Source organism: Bipolaris victoriae (genome assembly GCF_000527765.1).
Source record: "Bipolaris victoriae FI3 unplaced genomic scaffold scaffold_97, whole genome shotgun sequence".
NCBI lineage: Eukaryota > Fungi > Ascomycota > Dothideomycetes > Pleosporales > Pleosporaceae > Bipolaris > Bipolaris victoriae.
The window spans coordinates 47,106-72,201 of NW_014575295.1; the positions used below are offsets into that span (position 1 = coordinate 47,106).

Consider the following 25,096-nt stretch of genomic DNA (forward strand, 5'->3'; position numbering starts at 1 on the left):
AGTAATAAGCTAAGTCAACTGCGCTGACACTCGCCGCCGGACCCCGCTTAGTCAGTCGGCGTGTCGGCGATGCGAGGAACTTCGATGATTCTGTCATATCTTAGCTTTTGCCATCAAGGGCGCACCCGCCACAAAGACTCTCCTCCTGCCAGCGCGCGGCAGTACAGTCCAATCCATTCAGGCGCGGATTTTCCGGTCACCTGCTGTCTTAATTCTTTTTCTTTCCCCACCTTCACTGTATTATACCCCAATCCCGAGTCACTTATTGTAGCCCCTCCCCCATCCTAGGCCACCGCTGCCATGTCAACCCTCCTCCGACAATCCGGCAACCTCGCCCGCCTTTCCCGACCCTACCTCAACGCTGCCGTCACAAGAGCACCACGCACATTACGGATACGCGCGCCACTGCCACAATGTATATACACCCAGCAACGCGCTCGGAGATTTGCGACAGGACCACCAGAAGAGCCAAAGAACAAGAAGAACGATGACTCGGTACAGAAGGATGGTCATTCCGACAGACCTGGTTCCAATGAACCTTCAGGAACAGACAAGGATAGCCAAGGACAGCCTCAGATGGCTAAGCTGACCCCGGAGGAGGAAAAGATGCTGGATCAGCTGGTGTCATTTGTGTCCATGGGCGTTCCGAAGGCTCAGAAGCAGAACATCAAAGACGCAATGGAAGAAATCAAGCGAAACGGCATACCACCCGAGCTCCGCCTAGAGATGGACAAGCTAGAAAGAGGCGAGAAGCTGGATCTGGCCACGGCGGCGAAGATCTCGCGCTTAACCACCAACATGGCCCGCAAGGCCGCCGAGCAGCAAAAGTTCAACAATGATAACCCGCAAGAGCCACAGCAAAAGTCGGGTGCACACGACCCAGGCCCAGGCAAGGGCTCCAAGGGTGGTGCTGGTGGACCACCCGGACCCCAATTTGGCGGCGGTATGGACACAAACACACTACTTATCAGTGCTTTCCTCGCATACCTTACCTACAAGATGGTCTTCCCAGGCGAGAACACCAAGGAGATTACATGGCAGGAGTTCCGGACTACCTTCTTAGACAAGGGCCTGGTCGAGAAGATTGTCATCCTCAACGGCAACAAGGCAAAGGTGCACCTACATCGCGAGGCTGTTGCTTCCATGTACCCCGACTCTCCCTCCGTTAACCAGAACTTCTACTACTACTTCACCATTGGCTCCGTCGAGGCTTTTGAACGCAAAATGGACGACGCTCAATATGAACTTGGCATCCCCAGCTCTGAACGCATTCCTGTCGCCTACTCAAACGAGATCTCCTGGTTTGGCACTTTCTTGTCATTTGGCCCTACCATTCTCCTTCTTGGAGCACTCTTCTACTTTACAAGGCGTGCAGGAGGCGGTGCAGGAGGAGGTGGTGGTGTCTTTGGTATGGGCAAGAGCCGCGCTAAGAAGTTCAACCACGAGACAGACGTCAAGGTTAAGTTTAGTGACGTTGCTGGTATGGATGAGGCCAAGCAGGAGATTATGGAGTTTGTGTCTTTCCTTAAGGATCCTGGCCGATTCCAGAAGCTCGGCGCAAAGATCCCTCGTGGTGCCATTCTCTCCGGATCCCCAGGTACTGGTAAGACACTCCTTGCCAAGGCTACCGCTGGAGAGTCGGGCGTACCCTTCTTCAGTGTTAGTGGATCCGAGTTCGTCGAGATGTTCGTAGGTGTTGGTGCTTCACGAGTCAGAGATTTGTTTGCCAATGCGCGTAAGAGTACGCCATGCATCATTTTCATTGATGAAATCGATGCTATTGGTCGTGCTCGTTCGAAGCAAAACTTTGGTGGTGGCAACGACGAGCGTGAAGCCACCCTCAATCAGATCCTCACCGAGATGGATGGTTTCAATACCACTGAGCAAGTAGTTGTCCTTGCAGGCACCAATCGACCGGACGTTCTGGACAAGGCCCTCATGCGACCGGGTCGTTTCGATAGGCATATCAACATTGACAAGCCCACTATGGATGGCCGTGGCCAGATATTTGGTGTCCATCTGAAGAAAATTGTCACCAAGGAAGACATGGAGTTTCTGAAGGGCAGGCTAGCAGCTTTGACACCAGGCTTTTCTGGTGCTGACATTGCCAACTGCGTCAACGAAGCTGCTTTGATTGGTAAGAATTCTACATCCTGATTACACATTCTATTGCTAATACTTGTCAGCCGCCCGTGCGAACGCGGATACTGTCGCCATGGTGCATTTCGAACAGGCCATCGAGCGAGTCATTGGCGGTCTTGAGAAGAAGTCTCTCGTCCTCAAGCCCGAAGAGAAAAAGACTGTCGCTTACCATGAAGCTGGCCACGCTATCTGCGGTTGGTACTTCAAGTGGGCGGATCCTCTTCTCAAGGTCTCCATTATCCCGCGTGGCCAAGGTGCACTCGGCTATGCCCAATATCTTCCTAACGGTGACACTTACCTTATGAACGTAAACCAGCTCATGGACCGTATGGCGATGACACTCGGCGGACGTGTTTCTGAAGAACTCCACTTCGACACCGTCACATCTGGTGCGTCTGACGATTTCCGTAAGGTCACCCAGATGGCCACTGCAATGGTCAGCAAATGGGGAATGAGTAAGAAGATTGGCTACATCTACTTTGAGGACGGCGAGGGCCAGCAACTCACCAAGCCCTTCTCCGAAGACACAGCCAAGAACATTGACATGGAAGTCAAGCGTATCGTAGATGAGGCCTACAAGCAATGCAAAGACTTGCTCACCGAGAAGAAGCACGAAGTAGGCTTGGTCGCTGAAGAGCTGCTCAGGAAGGAAATGCTCGGCCGCGAAGACATGATCAGGCTGCTTGGTCCTAGGCCCTTTGAGGACAATCAAGATTTCCACAAGTACTTCTCGGGCGAGTACGGCAAGGCGCCCGGATACATAGAACCAAAGGGTGATGATGGTGTCAAGGGCCCTCTTGTACCACCCAGCCCAGCCACATTCAAGGATCTGGACAGCAGTAGGTGATGAAATGTCAGTCCATTTATTTGATTTTTCCTTCCACTGCAATATGAAGGCGTGTTTTCTATAGGCATGGGTGAGCTAGAGCGTTTTTTTGTTGCGGCAGGGTATTCCAATTCCACTCTTGAACGAGTTAGTTCCACATGCGCAGGGGCTCCCATATTGGCCCTCTTTTTTTATTGCATTGTAAGAAACGCATCAACTGTACGATTAGTAAGAGAACCTTTTCTTTGGATTCTAGCTTCGATGATGAAAAGATGAAACATGGAAAGAAGAAAAAGAAAATCACCAATCAAATATCCATGAACCTGTAAATCTTCTATAAAACGTTGAAATTTCAAAGCGAATGTCCTGACTCAGTCCTGTCTCTATATATCCACTCCCCCATCTATCAAACGAAAAGACAAAGGTCATGCATTGTAACTCACTGAAATTTTGCCATGTATTTGTCCCTAGAGCTATCCTAATATGCCCAAATTCCTTTAATACCACGATCGAAAAAGTTGTGGAAAAAGCGAAAGTAATGAAGGTATCAAAAAAAATGTGCCATTCAAAAGAAGAAATGAAAAATGAAAGAAGAAAAGGTCGTAAGAGAAGGGGGGGGGAAGGAAGAGAAGAAAGGAAAGAGAAAAAAGGAGGTCATTTTCTATATTGCTCGTCCCCCTCTCCGAACACCATCTGTCTCTCTAAACCGGGGTGAATGTTTTTCTTTTCTTTCTCTTTCATGCCATCTATCCATCTACCTCACCCAAAACACCTGAAGCAATCGTACTCGCAGGCGCCGGCAGCGCGGCAGTCGGTGCCGTAGCAGCAGTCGGCGTCACCTCACCACCACTGACACCCTTACACCACGGGTGCTCCAGCACCATACTAATCGTAATCCTCTTTTCGACATCACGGTCCAGCATCAAGCGGACCAAATCAATACTTTCTTCGGACATGACCCAAGGGACGCGGAGGTCGTGGTCCATGATTTCGTCAATCGAGTAGAAGGGGTTTTCCTTGTAGATGATGGTGTAGAGGAGGATGCCTAGGGCCCAGACGTCTTGTTCTTTGCCGCGGTAGGCTTTGCCGGCTAGAACTTCGGGGGCGGCGTAGTCTATTTAGGGCATCGTTAGTATGTGGACGGAAATCTCAGGGGTTAAAAAGCAAAAAATAACGTACCGATGGTACCAACAAAGACGTCAAAAGGCCCGCTCTTAATATATGCTGCACTGCCGAAATCAATGAGCTTGATGTTGCCTTCGCCATCCAATACCACGTTCTCGTCCTTGATGTCGCGATGTACAACCTTTGCCTTCGTGTGCAGGTGGTGTATCGCTTCAGCCACTTGAACAAAAATCTTTCGGCACTCCTTCTCTTCCATGTTAACCCGTAGCTCAATGTAGTCAAACAAATCCATGCCTGGCAGGCCATGCGGTATCATTTCAATGTAGTAGTTGATATCGTCCTCGAAAAAATCGGCCATTTCGACAATATTGGGGTGCTTGAAGCCATCGCGGCGAAGGTAATCTAGGACGTGGATTTCGAGGGGAACAGTTCCTAACCTCCTGTCTCGCGTCCACGTATCGACGAGAATCCGCCTCTTTGTAACATACTTGATCACCACCTTCTTGTTACTGGCCTTCTTGTATCGACAGAGCTTGACTTGGCCGTATGCGCCCTGTCCCATTTCTTCCAGCACGACAAAGTCGTTGATAGTCTTCTTGTGGGGTGGTTCTTCTTGCATTGTAGCTGATGGTGGGGGTTGTGTTGAGGGTTCAGGAGGGTTCATGGGTTGCATGGCTTCTTGTATTTGCTGAGTTATAAGCGATGCAGAGGTCGGTGCACCCTGCGATTGATGTGATTCTGGTTCGTTAGGAATAGGAAAACTCGATTGGCCAGGTTGAAGTTGGCGGGGCGAGGGTGGGCGAGACAATAGCGGAGTCACGGGCCCAATACCATGGTTCGCAGCATGCAGTTGCCTGGAGTAGGTTATCCATAATGCGTAAACCAGCTCTGGACCCTTGGTTGGTTTGGGCGACGACCCGTCCTCCTCTTCAATCACGTTTTCATCGAAGCGAGGCGTTTTCTCGCTCTTGACTACCCGCATTTGCACGTCAACCATAATCTCGGAACCATCACGGTGGAGAGCTGGCAGACCACTTGGCTTCAAGAAAATAGCAGCCGCATCTGCGCTGCCTTCCCGCATGGCCAGCAGAGCTCGAGCGCGGCGGAAGCTGTGTTCGGGGATAACGATACCGTCCACCAGCTCAATTTTATCCTCGTCCGTCATGACGTGTAAAATCTTGTCGAACGCAGGTATGAGCTTGCTGATATGGATACCTTCAGGCCGCGGCTGTCCGAACAAAGCTGATGAAAAGACGGAATTGGAACTTGTGATTTTGAGGTCGGCAGAATTTAGAACAATGATACCGGCAATGTGTGGGAAACTTGAGATACGGAATGTTGGCTCGCCGGGTAGTGCTTCCACAGTTACTGGTATGTTGATGCTGTTTGATGTTCGAGCTGTGTAGCTGCGGAACTCATCGATCGAATCATAATCTAATGCTCCAGTGTTTGTACCTCGAAGTCGCGGTATGCCAGGTATCAGCCGCTTGAGATCCATTCCTCGTCGTAATCGGTCGCTCCCGAAGACGGCTTCTGTCGCGCCCCAGCCCTTGGATACGCAGCCTACTTCGTCAACGGTGATGTACACGACGTCTTCCGCAATCTCCTCGAGCACCCAGATCAGGCTACCCCGCTTCTCTTTGACCCACAAGCTGGCAGACCCTGTAGAACCATTGCGTTTTTGAATAGGAATTACGTCGCCGCATAGCAATACGCCCCTCGAGCCTTTGGATTCATGGTTCAGCTTGCCCGTTTTCTTGGCATTATAGTAGGATGATCCGCTGCCGTCGTCTGTCTTGGCCTTTCTCGCAGCTGTTACCCGCGACGGAGCCTTACTCAGCAACCGTGCTGTGACACCACTGCCAACCTTTAAGTTGTTCGTCCCGGGTGACGCTGCCGATTGTGCATTCTTTGAGCCAATCTCGGGGTCTCTCAACTTGCTTTCTAGCCATTTTCTGCGATCCTCTCGTACAACCTCGAGTATGCCCAGCTTGCGGACTTCAGCTCTCGTAACACCAAAGACCAAGCACGCCAGGTCATTGGCGGACGTGATGGTCCATGGTGATTCCGTTTCGGTGGTGAAGATGGCCTGTGCGGCTGGGACGTGTCTGCTGCCATGACCATGCGGCGCAGCTCCGACAGAATGTTGAACTGGTGCATTGCTGAAGCTCGGTGTCAAGGAGGGCATTGTCGTAGGTGAAACTAGATCGCTAACTTTTTCTTGATCCCCTACCCGGTAGGGCTGTGCTAGAGCGTCATTGAGTTGGCTTTGTATGGTGAGGGGCACGACATCAGTAAGTGTACGTTTCAGGGCAGCTCGCTGCGGCCGAGGAGGTTGCGAGGTTGGTGGGGGTGAAGACGAGCCTGCTGGTGTGCGTGTGCTTGAGGTGTCAGAGGTACGATCAGTACTCGACGAGCTTCGCGCGCCTCGGGAGTCTGAGGCACTGCTGGAGTCGCCGCCGTCGACAGTTGTTACTCGGTGCAGCGATGGCCTTGCAGGTTCAAGCATGCTCTCTGGACTCGCTGAGCGTTCGGCCATGAAGCCCTTCTCAAAGGGGTTGTTTCCCGACATGTCGGCTGGCCCTGTTACAGGACCCAGTGCACCCAGTCCATGGGCTCCTGTGCCATCTTGTCCAATGAGGTTTGCCCGAGTAAGCAGCTCCATCATACTCTGCACCTCCTGGTCGCCACTGAGTTTTGCTTGGGCGTTTGCTATCCCAGGGTTTGTTGCTGCCCAGCCTAGCCTGTCACGCATAAACTCTATGGATCGTTTTAGCACATTCTGGCGATTGTGAATAAACTCTTCTGACTGTGTTGCAAACGAGAAGGAGTGAAGTGACTCGGAGGGGAAACGAGAGAGATCTTCGCCAAAAGCAAATGTTGGCGAGGCGGGCGCCGTGGGCGCCGATTCGGAGGGATGTCTCGATACTGGCGGAGTGCCAATGTTCAGGGAAGCAGCCCGTTGGGATGTTGAGAGCTGCTTGTAACTTGGCTGTTGGCGGATGCGACGCAGGCCGGAGGACCCTAGGCCATGCTCATGTTCTGGAACGATGGGAGACCTGAGGCAGACGCGTCAGCGATAATGACTACTCGCCATTGAGCGAATGAGGGAGGCTCTTTCCCCCACTACTGCTATTACCACTGCTCCGACTACTCACCTAGCCATGCGATCTAATTGTCCTGCATCGATGCTCAGGCGCTTTGCGGTATTTAAGGGCGGCGGAGGTCCCGAGCGGTAGTTGAGCAGGCTCGGGGTGCTTTTCGTCTTGACCAGCGGGGCATATTCGGCGATGGGCTCTGATTGCGACAGGGAGTCGAAGGGTGCTTCTTCTGGTAGAGAGCCTGGTGGGGTCAGGACGTCAGCCAACGAACCCATGTATGTATGTGTATGTATGTAGGCAGGTGTGACAGGCAAATGCCAATTAGCTGGCCAACAACGATGACAGGTTGACAGATTGGCCCGACAACAGAACACGGTATACGGGGAGGGTGGGTAGATATCAAGTTGTGCAGGGCAGGCTTAGCGGGGACCGACACAGGGACGTAGCCTCGTACGGGTGCTCTCTCGGGGGGTTCGAGTTCGTGTTGGAGGGCAAGTGGCAGAGCAGGGCGGTGTGGCCTATGTACAGTGGCTGCTGCTGAGGGCGCGCCAGTGGTACACGCCGTTAAGAGGGGAAAGGCGTGGGCATGAGGATCCGGGGAAGAGGGTCATTTGACGTACCATGATCATTTGGCCTGCTCATTCCCTGAGGCGTACGAGCGCCTGTTCCCAGGCCCGGGGGGTTGGCTGGGCTCGGTAAGATCAGAGGCAGCGAATGACGACAATGTAATTAGGCCTTGGTCTACGGGTACACAAGTCAACGTGTACTGGCCCGTGTGTTGCGTCTGGGGCAGATAGGGCTCCTGGGGTATGAAGCGGCGGGCGTGGATGGTGCAAAGGGCTTCTGTGGCGGGGGTGCAGGTCTTCCTACGTCGGATGTCACCTGCAAGCCAATCCAGCTGCTGGGAGTATAAGAATGCGAGGCGAGGCGAGTGCTGGAGTCGACAGACGGCCAGCAGCAAAGTCAGTCAGCACTTAGCATGTAGTAGTAGCAGTAGCAGTAGCGGGCGTAGTGTATGTATAGTAGTGAAAACGGCACGCAGACTCGTCGCAGGCACTATGCGACTTGGGACGGTAACGGCGTTATTTGCATTGCGCCCCCCCGTTGGCCCCGCGAAGTGCACAGACGTGGTCGACTCCCCTCAGATCTGATCTCCGTCCTCCGTCCCGACACAGCCCAGACGCGCCCACACCCACACCGACACTACGCGCGCCGCCCTAGCACTACACTAGACAGTGACGTCGCACACTCTTGTCATTGCAATGCCCGCCCTGCTCGACTCGCCATGATCCATGATGCTGTCCAACAGTCCAGTCCAGTCCAGCCAGGGGCACACTGTCTCTATTTACCTCGCCCATCTCTCTCTCCTTTCTCATCCATGCCACCTGAACCATGCAATGCCCAACTACCTGCAACCTGGCCTCAACCGCCGACAAATCTCCGCTAACATTTCTTCTCCCATGGGCCTTTCAGCCGCGCCTATTCTCCCACTACATTCTGGGCTAGATGTCCCGCCAATCCCGCATATAGGCTGTTGTGGTGACACGCGCACACTCCCCTTTCGTCCAAGCCATGTGTGCTGCCTTTTCTTTTTCCACGTCACTCTCACCGTCCGGGGCTCAACGCAGCCTTTTTAAAAATTTGAGTCATCATCGCTGTCGAAGAGTATCTTTGTGCTGGTTCCAAAAGTTCCTACAGCCTGGGGAAAATGTCAGTCCATATGTGTACCAAGGTTCGGCAGTTGATGAAACGCGCACCTCGATGCATGTTGGTTTGGTCGATCCACCACTCGCCAAAGCTGTCATCAGTAGCCAGGTCCGATGCAGTCACTCTTTCCTCTCTTTTGAGCCCACACAACATACACGGCTGCCGTGCAGGGATGCCACCTTCTGCCTGCTTCAGTGTCTTGACTGGCATGGTTTCCTGCAGATCTGGGCCGCGGTCCAGAGTGCCAGCTTTGATTTGATTGACACCAGAAACAACATGTCGCAATCTCCCAACTTGCTCTTTCCAGCTTCTCACTACATCCGACACTTCTCTCTCTTCCTTCATGTTTTCCCCCTTGTCGATGCCCGTTAGTTTCATCCCTGAAGTTGCCCGCGAAGACGCTGGCCCTATCCGCATGCCTTGAGACAGGTGTTGATCTCGTTTCCATCGCAGTTTTCGACCTGCAATAATGTGCGCTGCTACGTTTGCCAACATCAGGTAACCCTGAAGGTAAGCAATCGTGCCCGGCTCAGCCATTAATTTGTTCCTCATAGGTAGAGGCTGTGCTGCCATGGGTTTGAAAAGTTTCTCTTGCGCTTCGGCGAACAGCGAAGGAAAGAGTGACAACAAAACTCCAGGCGGTGGCACATTGGTAGGAGGCAGCTCGCCAGGTTGCGGGTCAGGTGTCGTTGGGGAGAGTATTGGTGGCGGCGTAATGCTTGAGCCAAGTTTTGGAGCGGTATTGATGGATTTGGATTTGCTGGGTGCTTTCTGTGCTGCTTGTGTTGGAATGGATGCCTCCCAGTCGTCGAATTCATCCCACCCTTGATCGTCCTTTTGTTGTGAAATCGGTTCGGACTTTGGCACAGACTGCTTTGCCTTGGGTACAGTTCCAAAGCTACCCTTGATATTCTTCTTTGCAGATACCTGGCCTTTTGGTAACGCTTTTTCACTGCCTACCTCTCGCTGGCTACTACTTGGAGGCTGTGGTTGTGATACGCTCATATCTCCAAGTAGATCTGCAAGTGCTGAGGACGATGTGACCGGTGCTCCTGTATTTTTCGCTGCCTCTTCTTCACCTTCAAAATCACCAAAGTCGTCTTCATCGTCGAATTCATCTTCTGCGTCGAATAGTACGCTCGGATCTGTAGACTTCTTGGCTTTTACAACAGGTGCTTGTTGCCATGTCTGACCTGGCGGTTGCGAAGCTGGTTGTGATGAAAATGCAAAAGGATCATGGGTGCTCGAGGTAATGTTCCATAGATTTGGCTGGGGCTGCGAAGCTTGGGGTGGAGCAAATGCGAATGGATCTTGCGATTTGAGGGGAGCTGGATCGAAGGAAGAACCGCCTTCAAAGTCACCCCAGTCATCGTTGTCACCAGTGTCGTTTCCTTGGACCGAAGAAGAAACAAGACCCTGGAGATGGTTTGTCGGCGGTGGCTGCTGCGATGAGCCGCCTGAGGCCGGGATGTTGGTTAGGTCATTGAAGAACCCAAAGTCCGATGTCGCGGGCGGGCCGGGCTTCGCAGGTGCTACTGACTGTTGCTGCTGGCTGGGAGGAGGGTCGGCCCCAAACTCAGCGAAGAGATCCGCCGACATTGTTAATTCAAGAGCACGGAAGGCGTGGTGTGGGAAGGCGAGACTGGTGTTTGGTCAGGAAGTAGTACTAGCCCAACAGCCTAGCCGAAATAGTGGGTCGACAATTGGAGCTATCCAATCCCGTCCTATCAGCCTTGACTATCTTCACAAAAGACGATTCACATGCAAGCTTTTACATTACCTGTTGATGCAATCCACGAAATGAGACTTTAGTAATTGTATCGTTGTGACTGTAAAGTCTTGCATCGGGTCAGTATGGCTCAAAGCTATGGCCATCTAGCTGTCCGTTCCGTAGCTGTCCATTTACCACCTGTCCGTTCTCGAGTTGTTCATTGTCTAATTGTCCGTTTCCTAGCTGTCCGCTTATTACATAGCTACCCGTTTCCTAGTTGTCCGCCATCTAGCTGTCCGTCATCCAATTGTCTGCTTACCTTATGTTCATTTACTAGCGTCCATGTCCGCGTCCTACCTGTCCGTTCTCTAACTGTCCGTTTACCACTTGTCTGTTTCATACCTACCTGTTTCCTAGATGTCCGCTACCTAGCTGTCCGCTTACCTACTATCTATGTCCTATATTCGTGTCTAAGCTGTCCGCTTACTACGTAATTATTTGTTTCCTGGGTGTGCGCTATCTAATTATCCATTTACCTGCTGTTCATGTCCTATGTCCGTGTCATACCTGTCCGCGTCCTACCTGTCCGCCATCTAGCTGTCCACCATCCAATTGTCTGCTTACCTGTTGTCCGTTTACCTACTGTCCATGTCCTACCAATCCGCTTACTATCTGTCTGTTCACTAGTTGTCCACCTCCTATATGTCCGTTTCCTATATGTCCCTGTCCTAGCCGTCCGTTTACTGTACCTATTTATGAGCGCCTAACAGCCACACAGTTGCCACAATGTCCGCTTTTCTAGAATTTGCCCAAACAAATGAATGAATGAATATTCAGGCGTGGAATACACAAGACCACTACGGTCGTTAGCTCATAGGTCCTTCCGTACAACATGGCACGAGGAGTCCACCAATCGTCACACTTGGAAACATCCGTTTTGTCGGACCTGGTAGACAAGCGCGTATGTACTCTTATCGCATTAGACTTTGCGGTGCTTCGAAATAAATGTGGCGCCTGGATAGTTGCTGTCTGGTGTCTCGTATTTGAACAGTTGTAATGTTAAGAGTCATGTGCTTTTGGTACTCTGCAATCGTGGTGAGGACGACGGGGACAAGAGAACACTGTGGATATAAGGACGGGGATGATGCAGACATGAGAACGATACGGACATGAGGACACGAGGACGATGTGAACATGCGGACATGTGAACATGCGGACATGAGGACATGAGGATGCGAGGACATGAAGATGCGAGTGGAAACACCAGGATTGGACATGGGCTGGAAGTTCACATGCCATTGGCAACACCACAACCATTCATGAAGATCACAATAAAGCTTAGTTTTTGTTCATTGCCCACCCATGTTTTCATTCAGATCATTATGGAAACTATGGAAGGGAGACGCCAGGACCCCAGACCGTTATGCATGACACATTTAAAAAGTCATCACAGCTTTTCCGAAGCAACCACATCCCCAGAAGCAGGTATCTAGAGACGAAAGAAGAGAAACAAGCAACCCAAAAACCGAGCGCTTATTTCTTGGAAGCCTTGACGGCGGCCTTGGTGACCTTGCCGGCCTTGTCGACCTTGGCGACGGACTTGATGACACCGACGGCAACGGTCTGACGCATGTCACGGACGGCGAAACGACCAAGAGGAGGGTAGTCAGTGAAAGCCTCAACGCACATGGGCTTGGAGGGAACCATCTTGACGATGGCGGCGTCACCAGACTTGATGAACTTGGGGGAGTTCTCAACAGACTTTCCGGTACGGCGGTCAATCTTCTCGAGGAGCTCAGAGAACTTGCAGGCAATGTGGGCAGTGTGGCAGTCGAGGACTGGTGCGTAACCGGCACCGACCTGACCGGGGTGGTTGAGGACGATGACCTGGGCGTTGAAGGACTCGGAAGCCTTGGGGGGGTCGTTCTTGGAGTCACCGGCAACGTTACCACGACGGATCTCCTTGACGGAGACGTTCTTGACGTTGAAACCGACGTTGTCACCGGGGACACCCTCGGTCAGCTGCTCGTGGTGCATCTCGACGGACTTGACCTCAGTGGTGACACCAGCGGGGGCGAAGGTGACGACCATACCGGCCTTGATGATACCGGTCTCGACACGACCGACGGGAACCGTGCCAATACCACCGATCTTGTACACATCCTGGAGGGGAAGACGGAGGGGCTTGTCGGTAGGACGGCTGGGAGGGTCGATGGCGTCGATGGCCTCAAGGAGGGTCTTACCGGTGGCCTTGGACTTGGTCTCCTTCTCCCAACCCTTGTACCAGGGGCAGTTGGAGGAGGCCTCAATCATGTTGTCACCGTTGAAACCGGAGATGGGCACGAAGGGAACGTGCTTGGGGTTGTATCCGACCTTCTTGATGAAGTTGGAGGTCTCCTTGATGATCTCCTGGTAACGGTCCTCAGACCACTTGGTGGTGTCCATCTTGTTGATGGCAACGATGAGCTGCTTGACACCAAGGGTGTAGGCGAGAAGGGCGTGCTCACGAGTCTGGCCATCCTTGGAGATACCAGCCTCGAACTCACCAGTACCGGCAGCGATAATGAGGATAGCGCAGTCAGCCTGGGAGGTACCAGTGATCATGTTCTTGATGAAATCACGGTGACCGGGAGCATCGACTGGGTAAAGCGTTAGTGATGATTCCAAAGAGTTGGCTGCGGAGAGGACATGTCCACATACTAACTGTGACGTAGTACTTGGGGGTCTCGAACTTCCAAAGAGCAATGTCGATGGTGATACCACGTTCACGCTCGGCCTTGAGCTTGTCAAGAACCCATGCGTACTTGAAGGAACCCTTTCCGAGTTCGGCGGCTTCCTGTGAGAGTTGTCAGCATCGTGTAGCTAAAGAAGAGAGACTGTCAAGCTTAAAGACAAACTGCCCAAGCGTGACCTTGATGTCGTGGAAGTTGGTGGGGGAATTGGATGTGCGTCATGGTGTTGCGGTTCGCGAAGGCCGCATCCAGACTAGCGCTAGCGCGTAAAAGTTCGCACAACCCCACCACCCAAAAAATGCCCCTCATTGCGATAAGCCCGAAAATGGCCGCGCGCGCAGAAGTTGCAATGGGCAGTGGCAGGACTGCCGGTGAAAGAAAAGTCATAGCATACCTTCTCGAACTTCTCAATGGTACGCTTGTCAATACCACCGCACTTGTAGATCAAGTCTGTATCCCATTGTGAGCGTGTTGATCCCGCAGTGTTTCGGAGAGGGGAGGCTTACGTCCGGTGGTGGTCGACTTGCCGGAGTCGACGTGGCCGATGACGACGACGTTGATGTGAATCTTTTCCTTACTGCATTGCTTGTTAGTTGTCTGGTTGGAGACAAGGGCAAGTGGCAAGCTCAAGATGCGACTGTGGGCACAATCGAGGGGCCAGAGAGGCGCAAGGTGGGGGTGAAGGAGGGGGGACAAGAACTTACCCCATGTTGGCGGTAGTGTGTTGTTTTGGATGAAGTGAGGAAAAGCTGTTGAATACTCAGATTTACAGCGCGCGGTGTAAGGTATGAGTTGGACGAAGAGAAGAATTGGACGATGGAGGGGTCGAGTGTTGCTAATATAGCTGGAAAGCCTAGTGGGTCCGTGCTAGTTTTCGGCGCTAGCCCCCGGTTGGGCTACGAAAACTCCTTCACTGGCAACGAAATCTGTAGGCAGAGAGGCAAAACAGCCCCGCCTGATTGGCCCTGGCTCATGTCGAGCCCTTTGAGTACTGCTGACCGCCCGCCATGTCCTCGCCACAGCCGCAGTTGCCTCACGCGAGCCTGTGAGTGCATCGTCACTGCCCATCCCTCAGCCCTTTTGGGGACATGACTTCATTCTGCCAGCCCTCCTGCACACTGTGAGATTGCCTGGCCACATTCACAGTCTACCCAATTCCACCCTCTTCCCCCTCTCGCCTTTACAGACGAAAAATTTCACGCCAAAAACAACCACTGCCGCCAGCCTTGGGCGCGCACTGAGGCAGCTTGGGTTTCACTTTTGCCGCACTGCAAAACTTTTGGCGGGGTACTTGAGATTGCCATCATACTGTGTACCCAGCCCCACCACTAGCCGAGTCTGATGTGGCCTTGGCGGCAATTCTGACCACCCTTATGCACACCACCGTGTTCATACCTGCTTTTCTTCCACTAGTCTCTCTCTGCGTTGCTTTTGCCCTCTCTTTGCCATTGGACATTGTCCTGCTGGAACAATGCCCCTCCGCTGAGCCCCCAAGCCTCGTCATAGACCCTCGCTATCTAGTACCTACGTATGTACCTAGGCATATCCAAAGCTCTGGGCCCCGCCTTCATGGCCTTCGCCGCCCTCGACCGACCATGGACCGCACTGGAACTCAAGTTTGTTATTGACAATTGACTCAATGCTTCTTTCTCTTTCCAAACTTCTCGTCACACCGCTCGTACACACGCGCTAGAAGAATTTAACAAAGAATTAACTGCAGTCACATAGTGTTCCAAGTTCCTTAGCTCTCCTAGGGCTACATACTGGGACATGCTGCACATCCAAATTCTCCACGGTCGCAAATCCACGTGCTCAACCTGCCCTTACATGTGTACTCTCCATGTGGGCCGCCGAAAATGAGAGCCTGACCGTAAAGATTTTCGAGACTACTCTTGCAGATCCAAATCTCCAACCAGCCGTCAATGATGCGACCAGCTTCTTGTCGTTCGCTACATTAGAACCTTTTTGTTGATCAAGTCTTGAGCTGTTCGAATCAATGTTGGGACAATGATGGTTCAGTTTCGATCTTGCTCTGATTCCGTCTACATTGGCTACTCCTCCCGAAGCCCAACCATTCATCGATACGATAGAAGCATGTTAGGATGAAGCTCGTAGACTCTGTCCAATGAGCAATCTCCCCATGTCTAATCCTGGTGTTTTCCCTCACGCCACATGATGCTTGTTCTGTACACCTAGGGACTCGTATAGAGTATATACTAGATGGACAGCTGGAACACGGATAGCTAAAACACGGGCATCTAGGACAGCGGACAGCTAGGACATAGGACAGCTAGGACATAGGACAGCTAGGACAGCGGACAACTAGTAGACGGACAATAACTCTCTAGGCAGCGCATCTGTTTGATCTTTGTTCTGGCTGTCCGCTGTCATGCATTTAAATAGATATAACGTTGAAAATCGTATTTATGCTTCACCTACTCTGTAATCGTGTTTGATGATGTGGACATAAGGACAATGAGGACACAAGAACGATAATGATGATATGGACATGGTGAGGACATGAGGACATGAGGATATGAGGATATGAGGACATGAGGACATGAGGACATGAGGACACGCGGACATGATGTAATGTTAAAGGTCAAGCTCTAGACCTTACCCCAATCACAAACACATTACTTAACCGTCTGTGCCGCTTCAACACCCGTTACACAGGGAATTTCATGGTATCTATCTCATACCCAATCTAGGCACACACACCCTATTCAACAATGCCCATATCCCCGTTCCATCGCACCCAAAAGCCTAGTTATCCCAAACATCATTCAACAACCACAACTGGCCCGCCCACTGCTCCTTAACAGTCGGCCAGATAAGTTCAGGCGGCAGGACAAATCCGCCTCCGGCCGCATCCTGGGGGCTTAGCTCCATAGTCCACGAGTGCTCGGCACCATGCACAGCGTAGTGGTGGTCCCTCGAGTTACCCGTGGAGAAATATAGAATCTGGCAGCCAGGTCCAAACTCATACGTGACGTTTCGCGCGCTGCCTTGCTGGATAGCTTTGGCAGTGCCACCCGCGACCTCGAGCATGCGCGGAAGCGTTTCGGGGAGTGGGTCGCAGGAGAAGCCCCAGGGAGTAAGGATGAGCTGGCTGTACGAGTGGAAGTCAATGAAGGACCGGATGCCAGCGCCTTTGCTGGAAAGCTTAGCAGAGAGGCCGTCCATGGCTTGGTTCTCCGGTGTGTCGCCTGCGGCTTCGCCACGGTACGTCTGCCCGCACGGATCGGGCGTTGAACCACCGTCTGGAGGCGTGGCGTCCCATTCAAACTTCCAGTTGCGGTTGCCGTCGGTGCCGAGACAGGTTGTGTTTAGCTCGGGGCGCGGCTGCCGGTTCTTGCGCCATAGACGGTCGTTGGTTTGGGTGTATAAGAAGCCGTCTGGGTTGTGGAAGGGGACGAGGTAGAAGTCGTAGTGGTCTAGGAAACTAGTCACGTTTGCATCGCCTTTTTGGTACCCGTCAATAAGCTGGTAGGCTAGGTACTCGATGACTGAGGGCGTTAGTTGGTATTCTTTTATCTCATTCGTGTTCTGCTTACCCATTGTGGAGATCCATTCTCTAGCATGGACGGTGGCATGCCAAAGAATAATGGGCTTTTCTTCTTGCGTTGCATCCTCAGTGCTCTTGTCACCAAACAAATGAAATGCCCAAATTGTCCTGTTCTCGTAACTCTGACCAATCGAAAACTTCTCAGAGTTGTCAGGGAATGCCGCAACAAGGTCGTCCCAATACTGAAGGTGGTCGGAATAAGCATGGTAAGTGTCGAACCACGATAGATCTGGAAGCTGGCCCGCCGTATGCAAGTCACGCTTGTATATGGCTTCCTTGTCGGTAGAGCGAATGTATTTGCCCAAATCCGAGTTCACCAGGCGAGCGTTCAACCCCAGTGCACGAAACGAGTCGATCTCTTCGGGTGGAATAGCAACTGACAGCGTGTTGCGGATCGGGTGGGTATGGTAGTTGGAGAAGCGCTTGTTAATATCATGAGCCTCTTCGGCAGAAGATGGCGTAATGGAGTAGATTTGGTAGCCATCGTATCTTGGGCTGGCACTGCGAGACACAAAGCTAGCGTCGTGTGCGAAAGGAGACGCTGCTGCCAATTGAGCGGCCACCACCAACTTTGACAATCTCATTTTGAAGTTCAGAAAGTTGACAAGACGGCAACAAGACACTACAACATCACATGCACTTCTTAAGTACGTTTTCAGACCCCTGTTGTAGCCTTATCTGCGCGTCGGGAAACTCGGTGCGATGATGGAATGTCGCCATGGAACTGTCGTAGCCCGCACAACATTCCCGCGCTCACTTGCATCACTGGAATCATATTCAGTAGGTGGAGCGTCGTTCGCCCGCTAGCCAAGACGATGCCCAGGCGTTTGTATACTTGTGTACCCCCAGCTTCCTGATCTAGACGCATCGCCAAGGAGCAAGGCAGGCCGGGTATGCAACTCCCCCTCAACCCCGGGTATATTGCTGATCCCGTCAAAAGCCGTTGAGAAGCCGCATCAAACCCTATCCTATAACTATTCTGTAGCCTCATGTTTGATTTCAAAGATTGCTTGAAATTTGCATCTTCTTTTTCTTGGGAGACAGACTATTTTCAGCACGATGTTCCTGAAGAGACGACATTGGTGTTTTGATGACGTCGCATTGGAAACAACCTCTACGTATGGTCCGCGTGGATTTGCTTGTTCCACACATGTGCGTGCAGCAAGCAGAAGCAAAAGCTTATACAACAGGCGCATGGGCAAATAGGACTCGCGATTATGAATAAGGTTTTGGTACACAAGTACCGTAAGCACGCTTGTGCTGCATGCTTGGCCAACTTGCCTATATGGGCCAGAAATCCCAACCCCTCTACTACGTTCCTTGAATCTACATGCATTCCCATTGTCACATCATACCATATTCCTAGTATTCAAAACTTCACTAATGGCTTCTTACTTCTACACAGCGATCACGGTAGCAAGAAAGCACAAGGTGGAACTACACATTCATAATCAACCCCCGCTGTTGCGCAATGACACTCAATTTCGAAAGCAACGCAAGCAGCAAGCGAAATCACCAAGCAAGAACCTCAAATCGCATTTAACAACCCGAAATGCAAAGAAACTCCCGCTACCTCATCACGCAATAATGCCCGCGGAACAATGAATCGTAAACATCCACCCATTTAGGCATAGTGCCTACGAGTCATAGAATCTCAGTATTTAGAGAACGACATCCTACTCACAATACATATCCAACCTCAAACCAAAAGAATAACAACACCAGTCTCTAGCCCCAATTTGGCCCTGGATCAATCACCTCTTCAACCAACCCCCACTTCCACCAAACATCACCACAATCATGCCCGCAATGCTCGACGACCCCACATCTCCCCCAATCAAGCGCACAACCCCAATCCCCTCCTTCACCCCCACCCCCGTCACCCTCCGCGACGGCACCACTCGCGCCACCATCCTCCCCTTCACCTCGCTCTCGCAGGTTCCCCCCTCCCTTCTCTCCTTCCTCTGCAACCAACTCGCCCTCGAAATCGCCGCTGGCGACACCTACCCAATGCTCGACCCTTTACCTCTTGAGGCCTTTGGCCCTTATTGGTTCAGTACTTTTGCCGCCGTCATGGTGCTCGGCGAGGGATTGAGTGTGGAGAGCGTAACGCAGATGGGGGAGGCATGGGAAGAGCGATGCTTGGGGAGTTTTTATGTAAAAGCTAATTATCCGGGGAGGAGCAGCCATGTTTGTAATGGCGGGTTTTTGGTGAATTCTGCGAAGAGGAATTTGGGGGTTGGGAAGGCGTTGGGGAGAGCGTATTTGGAGTGGGCGCCTAGACTGGTGAGTTTTCTTTATTACAGGCGAGGATGGTGATGGGGTGTGTGTTTGTGAGCTAATGGGGAGAAACAGGGATTCACGTATTCGGTGTTTAATCTGGTGTACGAGACGAATGTTGCGTCGTGCAGGATTTGGGATTCGTTGGGGTTTGAGAGGATTGGACGGGTGAAGAAGTGTGCGGTTTTGAAGAGTTTTCCGGGGAGGAAGGTGGATGCGATTGTTTATGGGTATGATTTTGAGGAGAATGAAGATAAGAAGATGGTATAAAAGTTGTGGCGACATGTTGGATTTGGTATCTAAAACTGAAAAGAAAAAAAAATCGACCATCTACGACTTAAGAAGACCATTTCAGTTCCTCGAGCTTCTCCACGCCATATGGTACGCTCGGCGTACTCCAAGCCGCGCCCTCGGCACTCTTGATTTGAGGCACAGGCTTCAAAATGCTCAACCTCTTGCTGTCGAACGCACTGTTCTCAAAGCACTGGTACCACCCACAGTTCTCCTCGAGGTATTGTCCAATAACCTTTTTCCAACCCTTGTAAACCGTTACCAGCAAGTCAAGCACATGGTGACTTCCACGCATATCACCCCACTGGAACCTCTCCTGGCACTCCTTAACCGTCTCAAGCGGATAGAGCCCAACATCCTCACGCAGCGCATACGCGTTCACACCAACAAGCGAAGAATGAACCTGATAACTTCCTCCCTTAACCGCGCGGTCACGCAGAGCCTGCATTGCGCCTACAGCTCCAAGGACTCCAGTCGACATATCTGAAATAGGCAGACTAGGCAGCACAGCCTCGTTCTTTGGAAGCTGTTGTGTAATTTCCAGTGCCTTACCTGTGACGTACGCAGACCCAGCAGCAGCATCAGCAATTTGTTGCCAGCCAGGGCGCTCCTTGTAGTACCCGTCTGGTCCATAGCAGTTCTCGGATACGTAGACGATGCCCTTGCCTCTCTTACCGGCCATCTCGAGCATGTTATCGAGACCTAGACCGTACTTGGCCATCTTGCCCATGCGGAAACCTTGGATAAAGACGTCGGCGTCTGCGAGGAGGGATTGCAGATATGTCCTGTCAGACTCTTTACGGAGGTCTACGGTTGAAGTACGTTTTCCGGCGTTGAGCGTGAGTTGCATGATGTTGATGTCGGGGAGATGGGGTGGGTTGAGGCGGATGACGTCCGCACCGAATGCTGCGAGGATGGTGCCGACTTCTGGGCCAGCAATGACGCGGGTGAGTTCGACGATTTTTACGCCGGCGAGGGGCCTGGGGTCTTGTGGGTTCAGAGGTGGGAAGCTGATGGGCGGGGTGGGGATAGCTTGGTTCTGTTGCTTGACGTTGACGAGTGGGTGTGCGGCTAGTGACTTGCCCATTGTCGACTCGTTCCATTGCTGGGGTGTGAAGCAGATGGAGCCACAGAGGCCGTTCATCAAGTTCTTGAGTTCGAGCTCTGCAGGGCTAAATTTCTTGGTATGTTCTGCAATGAGCGCTGCAGCTTCTTCGTTGGACGAGACCGGAGAGCTGGGGTCGATACCGATCATCTCGAGGGTTGGAGTAGCATTCATACTTCCATGAAGGGAGTACCATGTCTCAGGATCTTTGGTAGGATATAGGGCGGTTGCACGGTATTTGAGTGGTGTGTCTGTCCAGCCCTGCTCCCAGTCTGGAAGCAATCCACCAAGCTTCTTTTGTGCTGACATGCTCAAGACATCTTCTCCGTTGAGAAACGCTGTGGCAATGCAACCGAACCACATTGCAGCGTGAGTAGTGTTCACAGTGATCTCGCGCTTGTCGTCTTTGGCGCCTCTTATTGCGAGTATCTCATCTCCGAGGACACCACACATAGCATGCAGGGCAGCAGCGACGGATGTTGCCTTGATGGGTCCTGGGATGACAGAATACTCCTCACCAGTGAACTTGACTTTTGAGAGAATGCTTTCATCCTGGGTGAAGCCGGGTGTTTGTGATACGAGCTGACGGAAGATGCGTGCGGTATCTTGCGGGACGGGAACAAAGGTCTTGTCTGTGTAGGTTCCAGGGCCATAAACATCCGGGATACGATCTGAATTGGCCATGATGGGTGGGTGAAGGTGATTAACAGTAGAATAGATTAGGGTATAATGAATAAATGAAACTGTGTGATGAAGTGTTTTGGTAGAGTTGTGGAAGATGATGAGCAAATGCTAGTTTACTTACGCAAAGCCTCTCTTATATCGTCTATCTTGAAGTTCTCTGACCAGGTTCTTCACCTACAAGATCCTTCAGAATCTACGGATACGTCCCTCCGATCCAGTAAAGAAGGAGATAGTTCGGACATACTTCATCATTTCCTCCCTCATCCTCGTACGAATACCATCATCCGTGCAGGGCTATGAGGTGTGCCGCGCTATTCCATATTTGCTATGTAGTAAGTTGGCCGAGATCTCCCGCGCGCCAGTTTTCCTTGCACGGGCATGACCTCTGCGAGCTTGCATCATATCTTCGAACGTTGCTGAAAGATATTTTCCAGATGTGATGCAGGAACGGGGTCCATAGATATCGGTCCGGTCCGGTCAATTGGCGATCACATCGGCGGTCTGACATCATTCGGTGATCAATCGGTGTTATGGTCTCTCGTGCGAACGTCTCTTGACAGACACAGCGATTTGCGATGGGATGCTTGCAGGTAGTAGAAATTTATATGTACAAGATGGGGACATAGTGCTTAGGTCCGAGTATTTTCAAGTCATCGATTTTCATATCCTCAATTCAGGATGCCACACTCAACAACTTCAGTGCCAATTCAGTACATCACTGTCATCGGCAGTGGCTCAATCGGAGCATCATGGGCTGCTCTCTTCCTCGCGCAAGGCCTCAAAGTGACGGCGTTTGATATCAATCCAGCCGCCGAAGCAACGCTGCGAAAGCTCGTCAAAAACGCACTTCCTGTGCTGAAATCTCTGGGCTTACTCAAGAACCCTAATACATCTCCCGGGGACATCACTTTCACTACCGACCTCGCTACAGCCCTCAAAGATGCCGACTTTGTGCAAGAGAATGGACCGGAGCGCCTTGATCTCAAGCAGCAACTGTTCAACAACATGGCCGCCTTTGTGCGCCCCGACACAATCATCGCCACCTCATCAAGCGGCCTGACTTGCACATCCATCCAGTCTGGTATGGGTGCGGACACACACCCAGAGCGCATCGTAATCGGACATCCCTTTAACCCGCCGCATTTGATTCCGCTCGTAGAAGTCGTTGGTGGCGAGCAAACCGCGCCAGAGACGATTGAGTGCACAATGGCGTTCTACACAGCTATCGGCAAGAAAGCTGTACACGTCAAGAAGGAAGTGGTTGGACACATTGCCAACCGACTACAGGCAGCACTCATGCGCGAGATGCTGCACATGGTTCAAAACGATATTTGCAGCATCTCAGATATCGACGATGCCATGGCGTATGGACCAGGACTACGCTGGGGTATTATGGGTCCTAATGCGCTATTTCATCTTGCAGGCGGCGAGCAGGGTGCACAGCACATGGCGAATCATCTTTTGGGACCTCTGACTACGTGGTGGGCACAAAAGGATCCTATACTAGATGATGATCTAAAGAAGAAGTGGGTTGAGGGCACAACAGAAGCAGTTGCTGAGAGGAAATTTGATGACTTGGTCACACAGCGGGATTCAGAGTTAGTTAGACTGTTAAATTTAAGGAAGGAATGGGATGGTTATGCGGAAGAGAGGAAGAACTAGTAGATTGTAAGACTAGGAGAAGATAAATTGATACCCTTCGGGATTTACTTTACAATTTCTATTGTCGTGATTACAATAAAGTCAATTTCTATGGTACATCGACTATCATCTACTCAGACATTACAATGAACTCCGCATATCAAAATCATATTTTGAATTTGCTTTCCCATCTACGATTATTCTCTGAGAATCATGACGTCATCCCACGTGGCGCTGCGGACCAGGGGCTACGTAGTGGCGATGGACCCTTCGGTCAAATTGTCTCTTTTTTAGATACACATACATCTTCTTTGCCTCTCTACATGATCTACATAATTCAAACTGAAATTTACGTCACAGGGTGAGGTTGACATATCAGCTCCGTTGAGATATTTTCCTGGAGAGATGGTAAGTTTACCGTGACGGCGCACGCACAAGTTCGGCCGAGCAAACTAGCACGCCCGACTTTGCAAACGTGCACGAAAAGTGGGATGGGCATGAAAGACGCGTATGGAGTCGGTGTATGGTGGATCCGAGTTTGGCCCGAATAGGTTTGTAGTGGTAACTGGAGTGGTGCTGGTATGTATGTATATAGAAGGTTGAGGAGCTGAGAAGTGGAAGACTAACACCTCACGAAAATTTGCCAACTCTGTATCTTCTTCAATAACTTCGAGTTTCTTTTCACTGCAAAAATCAGATTATATCAAATCATTACATTGGGATATCCTACAACGCACACTATGCCGTCAATCACTGAGCTACCCCAGAAAGCTCCGTCGAAACAGCGTCTCTACATCCTCGACGCATCACTATCCTCACCCAACCACTCTGGCGGCCGCATCGTCTCCTGCAATACAGATGGCAGCGACTTGCAGCCTGTCGTCTCGTCGCTACCAACACTGCCAGACGGAGTGACAATTGATCACAACAATGGCACTATGTGGTGGACAAACATGGGCACTGCGCTCTCCACCAACACAGGCAGCATAGAGACAGCCTCACTAGACGGCTCCAACCGCCGGATTATCGTCCCTACTGGCACAAAGGGCGTCTGGACGCCCAAGCAAATTACTCTGGCAAAGGAAAGTCGCACTCTTTACTGGTGCGACCGTGAAGGCATGAAAGTCATGCGCATGCCACTGGCAACAGAGGAGCCTGAAGTACTCATATCAACGGGCGATCCAAATATCACAGCAGATGCAGCAGATACGCGGAATTGGTGTGTCGGTATTGCTGTCGACGAACGCAGAGGTTGGTTCTACTGGACGCAAAAGGGCGCATCAAAGGGAAATGCCGGTGCCATCTACCGCGCACGCATCGATAACACGGAGGTGCGTGAGAAGGTTTTCGAGAACCTACCTGAGCCGATTGACCTAGAGCTGGATGAGGAGAATGCCGTGTTGTACTGGACGGACCGTGGGGATCCGCCGAGGGGTAACACATTGAACAGAGCGTTTGTTGGAGGCGGCGAGGAGCCAATTGGGGGAATTGAAATCCTTGCAAGCCGATTTCATGAGACTATTGGGCTTGCGTTAGACCTGGAGAAGGGCGTTGTGTATGTAAGTGACCTTGCGGGTGGCGTGTATGCGGTTGATCTTCAGACACGAAAGAAGAAGGTATTATTCCCCGAGTTAGGGGATTTGACTGGCATTGCGATTTTGTAGATATTTATAATACATAATTCTAGCATGATCCTGTTCAATACATTTGCTCAACTTATAGTCGTTTAGCTCGTATCTAGAGCTGGGCGATTTACTTGGATTAGTGAATAGGACTTTGGATGCACAACATAATATACTGAACACACCAAAAATAGATTTTGATTTGTCTCTTCACCTAGGAGGCTTGGTTTGCTGATATTTGCTCAAATGGTAGCAGCCTCACTATAGTACTCGGTTCGGCCGTTACGATGATCCCGGCAAAACAAGGCCAAAAAAATAGGCAACCCACTAGAAGCCTCTTAGATGTGAACGCAAAAAAACTGATAGTGTGACCTAACCAGGGGTCGAACCTGGAATCTCTTGATATTGAACTTAATCGTAGTCAAGCGCCTTGCCATTGGGCCATTAGGCCAGTTGTTCCGATGATGAAGGTTTTTGAAGCGCCATCAAATATATACTCTTTTCACAATTTGCACCGCAGCACTGAACTGGCGGGGTATGCACTCAACGTCATCCGCCCCA

General features: G+C 51.4%; 9 protein-coding genes across 9 annotated transcripts; 4 read left to right on the forward strand and 5 right to left on the reverse strand.

The window, feature by feature from the left end:
- Positions 1–300: 300 nt before the first annotated feature.
- COCVIDRAFT_19060 (hypothetical protein) lies at positions 301–2,989 on the forward strand (the record flags this gene model as incomplete). The annotated part of the gene is made up of 2 exons (XM_014697458.1): positions 301–2,137; positions 2,187–2,989. The coding sequence occupies 2 exons, from the start codon at positions 301–303 to the stop codon at positions 2,987–2,989; spliced, it is 2,640 nt and encodes an 879-aa protein (XP_014552944.1).
- A 725-nt stretch (positions 2,990–3,714) lies between these two features.
- On the reverse strand, positions 3,715–7,469 carry COCVIDRAFT_108936 (hypothetical protein; the record flags this gene model as incomplete). The annotated part of the gene is made up of 3 exons (XM_014697483.1): positions 3,715–4,082; positions 4,148–7,152; positions 7,252–7,469. The coding sequence occupies 3 exons, from the start codon at positions 7,467–7,469 to the stop codon at positions 3,715–3,717; spliced, it is 3,591 nt and encodes a 1,196-aa protein (XP_014552969.1).
- A 1,374-nt stretch (positions 7,470–8,843) lies between these two features.
- Positions 8,844–10,500, reverse strand: COCVIDRAFT_108954 (hypothetical protein; the record flags this gene model as incomplete). The annotated part of the gene is made up of 2 exons (XM_014697484.1): positions 8,844–8,893; positions 8,952–10,500. 2 exons carry the CDS (start codon positions 10,498–10,500, stop codon positions 8,844–8,846), a joined length of 1,599 nt encoding a protein of 532 aa, XP_014552970.1.
- Positions 10,501–12,145: 1,645 nt separating this feature from the next.
- On the reverse strand, positions 12,146–14,053 carry COCVIDRAFT_40940 (hypothetical protein; the record flags this gene model as incomplete). Its single annotated transcript, XM_014697485.1, has 5 exons — positions 12,146–13,251; positions 13,313–13,448; positions 13,739–13,794; positions 13,851–13,921; positions 14,049–14,053. 5 exons carry the CDS (start codon positions 14,051–14,053, stop codon positions 12,146–12,148), a joined length of 1,374 nt encoding a protein of 457 aa, XP_014552971.1.
- Positions 14,054–16,110: 2,057 nt separating this feature from the next.
- On the reverse strand, positions 16,111–17,496 carry COCVIDRAFT_108944 (hypothetical protein; the record flags this gene model as incomplete). Its single annotated transcript, XM_014697486.1, has 2 exons — positions 16,111–16,853; positions 16,902–17,496. 2 exons carry the CDS (start codon positions 17,494–17,496, stop codon positions 16,111–16,113), a joined length of 1,338 nt encoding a protein of 445 aa, XP_014552972.1.
- A 1,216-nt stretch (positions 17,497–18,712) lies between these two features.
- COCVIDRAFT_108844 (hypothetical protein) lies at positions 18,713–19,462 on the forward strand (the record flags this gene model as incomplete). Its single annotated transcript, XM_014697487.1, has 2 exons — positions 18,713–19,198; positions 19,268–19,462. The coding sequence occupies 2 exons, from the start codon at positions 18,713–18,715 to the stop codon at positions 19,460–19,462; spliced, it is 681 nt and encodes a 226-aa protein (XP_014552973.1).
- A 67-nt stretch (positions 19,463–19,529) lies between these two features.
- On the reverse strand, positions 19,530–21,272 carry COCVIDRAFT_19065 (hypothetical protein; the record flags this gene model as incomplete). The annotated part of the gene is made up of 1 exon (XM_014697459.1): positions 19,530–21,272. One exon carries the CDS (start codon positions 21,270–21,272, stop codon positions 19,530–19,532), a length of 1,743 nt encoding a protein of 580 aa, XP_014552945.1.
- A 275-nt stretch (positions 21,273–21,547) lies between these two features.
- COCVIDRAFT_108843 (hypothetical protein) lies at positions 21,548–21,712 on the forward strand (the record flags this gene model as incomplete). The annotated part of the gene is made up of 1 exon (XM_014697488.1): positions 21,548–21,712. A coding segment is annotated over one exon (165 nt), but the record flags the coding sequence as incomplete, so codon positions are not given.
- A 238-nt stretch (positions 21,713–21,950) lies between these two features.
- COCVIDRAFT_40944 (hypothetical protein) lies at positions 21,951–24,577 on the forward strand (the record flags this gene model as incomplete). The annotated part of the gene is made up of 2 exons (XM_014697489.1): positions 21,951–22,874; positions 23,588–24,577. 2 exons carry the CDS (start codon positions 21,951–21,953, stop codon positions 24,575–24,577), a joined length of 1,914 nt encoding a protein of 637 aa, XP_014552975.1.
- Positions 24,578–25,096: the final 519 nt, after the last annotated feature.